Consider the following 11,240-nt stretch of genomic DNA (forward strand, 5'->3'; position numbering starts at 1 on the left):
AATTAATTGGCTGTAAAATGCTTTGGGACATCCTAAGGTTGTATAAAGCTTCATATTAATGCAAATGTTTATTTTCTTATTTTCTTCTGCCTTCTGAGTGATCTTCCTCCAATTCATCAGAGATAGTGGTTAGGTCTTTGATAGAAGTTTTGGGATTGATTTGTGGGGAGATGAAATCTCTGTGTGGACCCACATATCTGATTTGACTTCGTACTTCTCATTCAGGTACAGCCATTGCCTAGCACCCAGAAAAGGTCTGGGGCAGAATGACAAAGTTGCAAATGTAGTTTTGGATTAATGGCAGGTATGTAAAATCAGTACAAAGGAATTGACTCAAATATGATTCTGAGAGTGGTCCAAATGATTATCAGCAAAGATATTTTTTGTCCATTCAGTATGTTGGGATTTCAAGGCTCACTCCAGAAAGACACCAGAAAGATGACTTTGGACCTCTGGTTCTCTTTACGCTCCTCCACTGGAATTTTCCTTGCAACATGCCTGGCTCTGTTACAGATTAAAGATAAAGATTGATTGCTATGATTAGTCAATAGCTCCTGTTTGGTTGCATCGTGTGACTATCAAGATATCAGAAGGTAAACCAGATAGACCTTGATCTTCTTTTGTCTGTGTTCATATGGTCAAGAGAAGGCCAGTGTACAGTGTAAAATGTGAGGAAATAAAGATTTTTTAAAATTTTGAAGTATCGTTCACACCTCCAAACGCCTCACTGAATTAGTTATGAAGTGCATTCGCTACAGCCAACGTGCGCACTGTAGGGCCTTAAAATAGCAAATAACCAAATAATTCATATTTTGGGCGATTCCTACTGTTCCTTGAATTGTGTCATGGATTCTTTTCCAGCCATCAAAGCCGGCAAGCTGTGGTTTATGGAGGTGAACTTTCATTTTCAATGCTGGTGGTAGTGAATCTGTCACTCGTTTTTCAGTTTAATTTTGTTTCAATGGCAGTGTGTAAAATGGGCTGCTGATTCACTATGGTGCTCATTTTCCATTTGGCAGTATACGAAGAAATTCACCCCTATATCTCCGACAAGAACTACTCTTACTGATAGTCTCGAATTCTGGAGTGTCCATGTCTAAATTTATATTTTGTTGAATTTGGGTTTAAAAAAATGGTTGAAAGCAGTTTTTATTTGGGTAAAAAAAATGTAAAAATTTGTTAAAAAAATGAATAGAAAACTGCAAATTTAATAGGCTGTACCTAATCTTTTCTCCTTAGCGATCTTAACCTAGTATTTCCAACATTTTTAGTTTTTATTTTAGATATCCAGCATTTGGTGTTCGGTTTTTGTATTATAAATAGATGATTGTTCCCTGGAGTTGCTGGGTGTATCGGTTGAGGGTGTAACTCTGGTATTAGTATTAGGTCACAGAAATTGAGATTAGTCTAGGATATACTGTAAACAGCAAACTTGATGGATGACGAACCTGACGACCCACCTAAAACTGACATATTACGTAAACGCAGTCTGCACATAACCATTCCTCAATATATCTCGTAATCTCCATGATTTGGAAAGTATCTTCTAACATCCCTTCAAATAAAACTGACGCACGCCCCGTACACCAATTAGAATAGGCGAAGGAAACGACAATGAAATGGAGTCGAAACCCGTGCTTCTAGTTTTGAGGTAATTAGGGGAGGAGGAATAAGTGCTGAAACGACACTCCACGCCCATGTGCATTGAATAAGTACCGTTGTGTTTGTAGCTCAGCTCTCAGTTCAGATCAAGGCAACAGGTCGCACTTTTGTCTAGTACAGTTTGCGGAACAGTAACCGAGAATGGCATCAATGGGACTTCAGATTCTGGGCATAGCCCTGTGTGTGTTCGGGTGGCTGGGAGCCATCATTACCTGCGTGCTGCCCATGTGGAGAGTGACCGCTTTCATTGGGAACAACATCGTGGTGGCGCAGATTATTTGGGAAGGTCTTTGGATGAACTGCATTGTTCAGAGCACTGGGCAGATGCAATGTAAGGTGTACGATTCCCTGCTAGCCCTCTCCCAAGATCTCCAGGCTTCCAGAGCGCTGACCGTTATTGCCATCGTGGTGGGAGTCCTGGGCATCCTCATCTCCATCGTGGGAGGGAAATGCACCAACTGTATAGAAAACGAGGCAACAAAGGCCAAAGTCACAATTATATCGGGAATTATCTTCATCCTGGCTGGAGTCTTGACCCTGATCCCAGTGTCCTGGTCAGCGAACACCATCATCAAGGATTTCTACAACCCGCTGGTGACGGACGCCCAGAGGAGAGAACTTGGAGCTTCCTTGTACATCGGTTGGGGAACCTCGGGTCTGCTGATCCTCGGAGGGGCTCTGCTCTGCTGTTCCTGCCCTCCCAAAGACGAGAATTCCTACACGGCAAAGTATTCTGCGGCGAGATCTTCAGCTCCGAGTAAGAACTACGTGTAAACTCAACGTTACTTAATCAAGTCGACACTTGCTGAAAAATGACTTTATTCTTCAGTTTTGTAAACTGAGGAGCTCTTTCGAGCATGGATTTACGACACCATTATTTTTTTAACTATAGTGAGATCAAACGGTATTTTCTTCCGTTAAATGAAAACTACTAATTATAAATTAAAGCAATTTTGGTGAAATGTTTTAAAGTTAGATCCTGAACATCGATGTTATACTGTTTTTAAAATAGGAAAACGACCTTTTGTGGGGTCCAGTAATGGGTTTAGTTTTTTTCTGGGGGAAGAAAACTTAATTTGCTTCAGGTGCAGTTTATGTGAAGACTGTTGCGAATGTAACATGAGAATCGGACAATATGTACACTTGAGCGGAACACGGAGTTTTACCCCTATTTGTCAATTGAATGATCCCGTCCGGCATTAACCTACAAGCCGATCTCTTTTATATAAATTTCATTTTTTAAAAAAATATTCGCTTTTGTAATGTAATTTTAAATATTTACTCCTGCATTTTCCTGTTCGCGTTACATTGGTTTACAACATATTCGACTGAATCAATAAACAGCAAGTTTGTTTCCTTTAACAGTGTATCTATCATCTGATTTGTACATCTCTAGGAAATGGATCATTCCTTTTAATGCTCTGGGAACAGTAGGGTTAAAGTTGCTATGGTGTTGGAAGTTGAGTGCTTTAACTAACAATTAATTAGTCAAAGGTAGTTAGGCAGCTGGAAGTCCAGAACTTTGTGTGGGTCTATGCTTACGTGGGAGCGTTGCTGAGAGACTGAGATAAATGGTAAGCCTTTTATAGTGCAAGATACGAAGTTTCAAAAGAGTCAGTTAAAAGTTTTTTGGCTTCCATCTCTCGTCAGTGTTACTTTTTTGGGTCTTTGCTACTTTCCGCTACCCAGGATTAGTAAACTGAAAATGGGTTGTAAACATATTTTCTTTTTCCCGCCCCTCAAAACACACTCTCTACAGGCAACGTTCGCGAGCGCTCACCTACCCCGTGGGGATGAAAGGCTTCTCCTGATATATGAACCTGGCACAGGAAAAAAACAGCACCGAAATGTGCCCAGCAAGAGGTGTCTAGAATCCGCATGGGGCCAGGAGCAGCCTTTTTTAAAAAAAAATAGAGAATTTTTGCACCAAGTTGCGATTTTGACGAGGGAGTGTTACAGTATGGAAGGTGCTCTCCGTGGATGAGATATCAAACCGAAGGACTATTTGTCCTCTCAGGAGAATATGAAAAATCCCAGGACATTATTTCAAAGGAGAGTCCTTGCCCAATATTTATCTTCCGACCATAAGCACGAAAACACAATCTCACCATTATCTGGGCGTTCAATGGGGAAATTGGCAGCAGTGTATCTATCCTCCACTTCAAAAATACCTACGCCATTGCCTGGGCAGTGCTTAGGACGCCCTGTTGTAACAGACACGACTGAAATAGCAGTCTTTTATTTAACTTCCCATACTTGAAGAGGAAAGTGACCTAGAATCATGGAACAGTTACAGCAGAGAAGAATAATATTCAGCTGCTTGTGTCTGTGCTGGTTCTCTGCAAGAGCAACACTCCTTTCTTTTCCCTGTAGATCTGTGAATGTTTTCTATTCAGATAATTATCCACTTCCATTTTGAAAGCCACTATTGAATGTGCTTTCACCACTCTAGTGTATTCCAGATTCTAACCACTCTGCGCATAAAAGTTTTTTTTCCTGTCACTTTTGGTTGTTTTGCTATTCCTCTTCAATGAATGTCCTGATTCTCTTCTTCTGAGGACAGTTTCTCAGTACTCTGTCCCAATCTCTCATGATTTTGAACACCTCTATCAAATCTCCTCTTAACCTTCCCTTTTCAAAGGAGAACAACCCCAGCTTTTCCAACTTATTGACACAAATGGAAACCCTCATCTCTGAAACCATTCTTATACATCTTTTCTGCACCCTTTTTAATGCCCTCACTTCCTTCCCAAAGTGTGGTGCCCAGAATTGGGCACATCACTTCAATAAAGGTTCATCAAAACTTCCTTGCTTTTGTACTCTGTCACTATTTATATAAAGTGGAGGATGCCATGTACCTTATTAAACATTTTCTCAACCTTCCTGCCACTTTCAATGATTGTGCACATAACTCTCCCTCAGTTCCCACACCTCCTTCAGAAGTGCACCCTTTATGTTATATTGCCACCCATCATTCTTCCTACCAAAATGTATCACTTTACAATTCATGCCATTAATCTTCATCTGATAAGTGTCTGCCCATTTCCACCAGCTTGTCTATGTCCTCGAGGTCTACATTATCCTCCTCACACATCACAATACTTCCAAGTTTTGTGTCATCCCGAAAATTTGAAATTGTACCTTGCGCACACAAATCAAAGTCATTAATGTCAATACAAATCCACCCACAGGGAACCCTACTGTATACCTACCTCTGGTTTGAAAAACAATCTTTCGCAACTACTGTTTCCTGTCACTCAGCCAACTTCATATCTATGTTACCATTGCTGCTTTTGTTCCATGGGTTTTAACTTACCTGACAAACCTGTTATATGGTACTTTATCAAACACATTTGGAAATCCATGTACACCCACATTAACTGCAACACCCTCATCAACCCTCTCTGTTACCTGATCAAAAAAGTATAATTTACCTTTAGCAAACTTTGCTGATTTTCCTTAATTATTCCATATTTGTCCATGTGACTGTCAATTCTGACTTGGATTGTTGTTTCTAAAAACTTTTCCAAAAGATGTTAAACTGACTGGTCTGTCATTGCTCGGCTTACCTTATACCTTCTATGAACAAGGGTGCAACATTTGCCATTCTCTAATCCTCTGGCTCCACCTCTGTATCTAAGGTGAATTGCAAGATTATGACTAGTGCCTCTGCGATTTCCACTCTTACCTCAGTATCCTCAGATGTATTTGATCTGCTCCTGGTGACTTCTTTAAGTACAGTCATTCTTTCATGTGAACATGCAAATTGGGAGCAGGAGTGGGCCATTTGGCCCCTTGAGCCTGCTCTGTCATTCAGTAAGATCGTGGCTGATTTGATTATGGCCTCAACTCCACATTCCACCTACCCCCAGTAACCTTTGACTCCCTTCTTAGTGAAGAATCTCTCTATCTCTGCCTTAAAAATATTCATTGATCGTGCCTCCACTGCTCTCCAGGCAAAGAGTTTCAAAGATTCACAACCCTCTGAGAGAAAAATATTCTTCTCCTCTCTGTCTTATATAGGAGACCCCTTATTTTTAATCTGTCTCCCTTAGTTCTAGTCTCTTCCACAAGGGGAAACATACTTTCAGCATCTACCTATCAAATCCCATCAGGATCTTATATGTTTCAATAAGATCAACTCTTACTCTTCTAAGCTCCAAAAGATCTTTCTATGCCTGCTCTTTACCAATTTTTAGCCAATCCAATGTCTCAACTACCTCAACTTAGGCAGCAGCTCCTTCCTTGGTAAAGACAGATGCAAAGTTGTGTCCTGTGCTTCCATGTGTAAATCCCCTTTTTGGTCCCTATTCAGTCCCACTCCAACTTTTGCTACCCTTTTACCATTTAAATGCCTATAGAAAACTTTTGGATTCCCTTTTATGTTCGTTGCCAGTCTCTTATATTGTCTCTTTCCTTTCTTGATTGCATCAAATATACCTCTTCTTTAAATCCCATTGTTCAGCTGCAGTTTTGCCTGTCATCTATGGTTCCAATTTACCTGGGTTTAATCTGTTCTCACTCCAGTAATTGGACCTTCCTAAATTCATTACTTTTACATCGGATTGCACCTTGTCCTTTTCCATAAGTAACCTAAACTTCATGATCACTGTGTCCCTCTAATGATAATCAACTCAGCTCATCCCCCAGAACCAAATATAGCAATGGACCTACATACTGATGTAGAACATTCTCCCGATCACAACTTCAGAAACTTTTGTGAAATACAAACAGAAAATGCTGGAAATACTCGGTGGGTCTGGCAGGATCCGTGGAGAAAGGAAAACTTTTCTCCCTCTTGGCCCTTTACACTATTACTATCCCAGTCTATATTAGGATAATTAAAATTTTGGCTTATAACTAATCTATATATTTTGCACTCTTTTTAAATTTCCTTGCAAATCTATTCCTCTGTATTTTCCCCAGTGTTGTGGCCAATAGAATACACCCATAGTGTAATGATACCTCTGTTTTTTTTTAGCTCTAAGCCTTTTAGGACATCGTCTCTCTTCAGCACTGTAATATTCTCCTTTTTTTCTCTACCTTTCTTGAACATCTTTATACAGGAATATTTAGTTGCCGGTTCTGCCCTATTTTGAGCCAGGTCTCATCGTCATGACATCTGTGCTTGAAGCTCACCAACCTTATTTACCAGGCTCCTCGCATTTGCATAGACGCACAGTAAACCTAGGCCAAAATATTTTCTGCGTCGGGCTGGTTTGGCGGGGGCGGTCGCAGAGCCGACCGCTGCCCGCGATCGACCCTGCGCCGCCATTTAACGCGGTCGGGCCAAATGAGGCCCACCCAGTATAAAATGTGAGCGATAGCGCTCAGCGCTATCTGTGCAGTTGGGGGGAGGAGGGAGAGTTGGGGCCAGCGATCTTTTGCGCATGCACACGAAAGAGCGCTTCAATCTTACTTTTGAAAAACATAAATAAATGTAATAAAAATGTATTGAAACATGTCCCCCCATGTGACTGTGTCACATGAGATGGGACATGTTTTTATTTTTCTGAAAAGCTTTTTCTTTAATTCATAAAAGCTTTAGGAAATGGCATCCTGTTGGTGGATGAAGTTTCCTAAAAAATGTAAAGGCCACTTGGCCTTTTGGCCTGCCCACCAACCATAAGGTTGGACGGGCAGTGTAAACTTGAAATTAATTACCTAGTTAATGGTCTTAATAGGCCTTTCAATTATTGGCAGGTGCGCACTAGAATCAGCTTCGCACCAGCTGAACGAAACATCACAAGACAGCGTGATGATATTGGGACGCATGCCTGATGTCATCGCGCATCGTTTTATGTGGCGGCTGTCAGGCCCACCCCCACAAGTCGACTGAAAAATCCTGGCCCTAATCTGGGCCTTATTGCTTCTTATTCTGACCCCATCTTTGACCCCACCCTCCTCTTACCTTAGGGCTAGCTGTCTCACCTTGTTTTTCCTCTTGTGTTACATCCTGATCCCCATCCCCCTACTACCTTAGTTTAAACCCTCCCCAACTACACTAACAAACCACCCCGAGAGGACATTCATCCCAGTTCAACAGAGGTACAACCCATCTGGCCTGTACAGGTCTGACCTTCCCAGAACTGGTCCCAAAGTCCCAGGAATCTAAAGCCCTCCCTCCTGCACCATTTCTCCAACTACTCATTTATCTGCTCTATCATTCTATCTCTATACTCGTTTGCATGTGGCACTGAGAGCAATCCAGACATGATCCCATCCAAAGCCTATTTAATGTGCTAAAAACAAATACACGTCACCTTTAACATAAAGAAAACATTCCAAGGCGCTTTACAACAGAGTTATGAAGCAAGATCTGACAGCAAGCCACATAAGGCTTGGTTAGGGTAGATGGCCAACAGCTGGATCAAAGGGATAGGTTTTAATGATACGTTTTAAAGGAGAAATGATGAAGGGAGAAGTTTAAGGAGAGAATTCCAGAGCTCAGGGTCTAGGTGGCTGGAGGCACAGCCATCAATAGTGGAGCAATTAAAATCAGGGTTGTTCAAGATGCCAGAATTAAATGAACATAGATATCTTGGAGAAATGGGCAGCTAGAGGAGATTATAGGTATGGGGAGAGGCAAGGCAATGGAGAGATTTGAAAACAAGGATGAACATTTTAAAATCGAGATGTTCCTTAACTGAGAGCCAGTGTAGGTCAGCAGGCACAGGGGTGATGGGTGAATGGGACTTGGAGCTAGTAAGGTTGCTCTGGTCAGCAGAATTTTGGATGACCTCAAGTTTAAAGAGTGTAAAATGTGGGAGGTCACCAGCAGCACCAGTAGTCAAGTGTAGAGGTAACAAGGTCATGAGAGTTTCTGCAGCAGATGAGCTGAGGCAGACAGGTAATCGGATGATGTTGCAGAGATAAATGTTAGACAACAGTCCTGGCTGAAACCATATTGTATTTTTGAATGATGATTCCCCTCGAGCTTATTTCAGACTTGAGAAATTTGAGCAACAACTTGCCCAAGAACTTCAAGTTCAAGGGACTAGCTTCCAGGGACAATTCAAACAATCAAGAACTTCAAGCTTGGGAAGCAGCATCACAAACAGAATTCTAGTGGCAGATAAAACAGGCACTCTAGGTTATGGAAGGTGGTGATAAAGCTTCTGGGCCTGATGTCCTGTAGTCTAGGGTTTTAAAAGAGGTAGCTGCAAAGATAGTGAAGGCATTGGTTTTGATCTTCCAGAATTCTTTAGATTCTAGAATAGTTCCCATGAATAAGAAAGTGGTAAGTTACCTTGTTATTTAGGAAATGAGGAAAAGAGAAAACTAGGACGGAATTTAATCTTGGCGATTGGGGCATCGCCTGCTTGTCCTCCAACCTGCGGGAGTCCCATGTTGCTTACAAATGGAAGGCCCGAAGGAATTATATGTCAGGAACTTAACTTTCCAGCATTGGGCCTTTCCCTGGTTTTAGGACCACTCGGGCAGAAATCCAACTCCTGAGAGCTGGCAGCCAATCAGAGGCCGGCAGCTCTCTATTGCCAGTAGCACCACTGGCAGTGGTGGTTGCTGCTGCTAATACACCCAGAATGAGGCCTAGAAACACCAAGGGACTCAGGGTACTGGTGAGTGAGGGTGGAGTGGGGATTGCAGAGATGGGTTTGCCAGTTGGCCGGGGGGTGTGGTGGCGTGGAGGGAAGGTAATCAAAAGCAAGGGCAAGGGGGTGGTTTTCAGTGCCTGTCACCTGTTCCTGATGCTGGACCCCTCAATCAGGCACTGGGTGCCTTTGAACAAGAGACCCCACCTGGGAGGTGATTGTAGGTCTCTCCACATGGTGAGTCCCCCAATTCTCTGCTGCCACTGGTTGAATATCAACAGAGGCTGGATAAGGCTCTTAGGTGGGTTTTAATTAGAGTACTGAATGCTGTTTTGGTCTCCTTATCTAAGGAAGGACATGTTTGCCCTCGAGGAAGTGCAACAAAGGATCGTGGTCAGCCATTCAATGAGATCATGGCTTATCTTTTACTTCAACTCCACTTTCCCACACCTTCCCCATATCCCTTAATTCCCTCAGTACCCAAAAATCCATTGATCTCCACCTTGAATATACTCAATGACTGCACATCCACAACCCTCTGGGATTCAGAATTCCAAAGATTCACAACCTTCTGATTGAAGAAATTTCTCCTCATCTCAGTCCCAAAGGACAATCCCTTATTCTAAGACTTTGACCCTTGGGGTTGTGGCATAGATTGGATAGAATTTTGGTCAGTTCAAAATTATTGGGCTCTACAGGAGGTGGTGAAGAAGATGTCACAGGATATTTCTCCCAGTAGTGTCAGTTGGATATACAGCAAAGCTGCAGTGGGTTATTCAGTGTTATTCCCTACTTTGTTAAGTGAAATGATGAAAATAGCTTCTTGTTGAACTTATCCTATATTGAAAGTGAGGGAAGCTACGAGCTTAAGATTGCTCCAAGTATGGTGTAATAACATCTCTGCAGAAATAGAAATCTTCCAAATATTGCTTAACAAGATCAATATCTTGGACAAAATCCAAGGATCTGACAGAGACCAAAGTTGTCATAGCTAGTGCCCAGTGACTGTATGACAACTCACTGAAGGAAGCCCATTTCATAATTATTAACATAATCTGATCAGGATCTTACCCAGGATGTTATCCTCATCACTGTGCTGCCAGGTGTGCCTGTGCCTTTGGGGGACTGGTCCTGTTCAGGTGCTAGCTGTTAAGAGTTTGCCTGAGTCCTATAAGAAATCACATCTTGATATAATTATCAGAACTTGAATTTGTATTATTGGCCAGAACAATGGAAGTAGAAACTATAACAGATATTTTGACTACATCCCACGTCAGATGCAAGTATTGGGTATTGGCCAGAACAATGGAAGCACTCAAGTAGTATCACCAAATTATTTGAGATTGTCTAGATTATCCTGTTCCTTTTGTAATATTAATTGCTTAAAGTTAAACCATTAAGATGGCCATTATGTCAAGTCTGGAGGTCGGGCAAGAAAGAACTCACTTCAGTATACACTCTGGGTGTTAATATGATATAACTCACAAAGAAAGGGTACACAATCAGGAACAGAATTCCTGAGGTCAGAATTCATAGACAATTATAAATCCAATATCTATGGAGGCCAACAGAAAGCACTTGGGTCTGCAAGAAACCCAGTTATATGCATCTATTGTATAACCATAACATATTATACTATTGGTGTCAGAGTAATAAATTTGCATTTAGACAACACATTTGAACCTGAATTACATGGAATCATTTAATTGTGTTAAAAAGCTTCCTAACGTTCTGGCATCCCTGGATGGACTTGAGTTAAAGTGTTGAAACAAAAGCAAGTTGTATTGCTAGGCATGACTCTGACGGGAGGAATAGGGTTTATGATTAAGAAAAATAAATTAGTGGACCCAAACGGAGAGATGGTTTATGACTAAGTGAAATAAATTAGTGGATGGTCTCTCGGTCACAAGTTCAGTACAGGAGGTAGATGTCATGGCAGATAAGTTAGTCAGTGCAATTCAGAAATATGTGGACAAGAAGCCAGAAGCATCCAAATCATTAGTATCTGAGGTAGACAGTCTGAGA

At 41.6% G+C, this 11,240-nt stretch overlaps 1 protein-coding gene across 1 annotated transcript; it reads left to right on the forward strand.

The window, feature by feature from the left end:
- The first annotated feature begins 1,691 nt into the window (after window positions 1-1,691).
- On the forward strand, window positions 1,692-3,024 carry LOC121283165 (claudin-4-like). The gene has a single exon (XM_041197349.1). The coding sequence runs from the start codon at window positions 1,804-1,806 to the stop codon at window positions 2,434-2,436; it is 633 nt and encodes a 210-aa protein (XP_041053283.1). The 5' UTR covers window positions 1,692-1,803; the 3' UTR covers window positions 2,437-3,024.
- The last annotated feature ends 8,216 nt before the right edge of the window (window positions 3,025-11,240 follow it).

The sequence above is a fragment of the Carcharodon carcharias genome, chromosome 10 (genome assembly GCF_017639515.1).
Source record: "Carcharodon carcharias isolate sCarCar2 chromosome 10, sCarCar2.pri, whole genome shotgun sequence".
In the NCBI taxonomy this organism is placed as follows: domain Eukaryota; kingdom Metazoa; phylum Chordata; class Chondrichthyes; order Lamniformes; family Lamnidae; genus Carcharodon; species Carcharodon carcharias.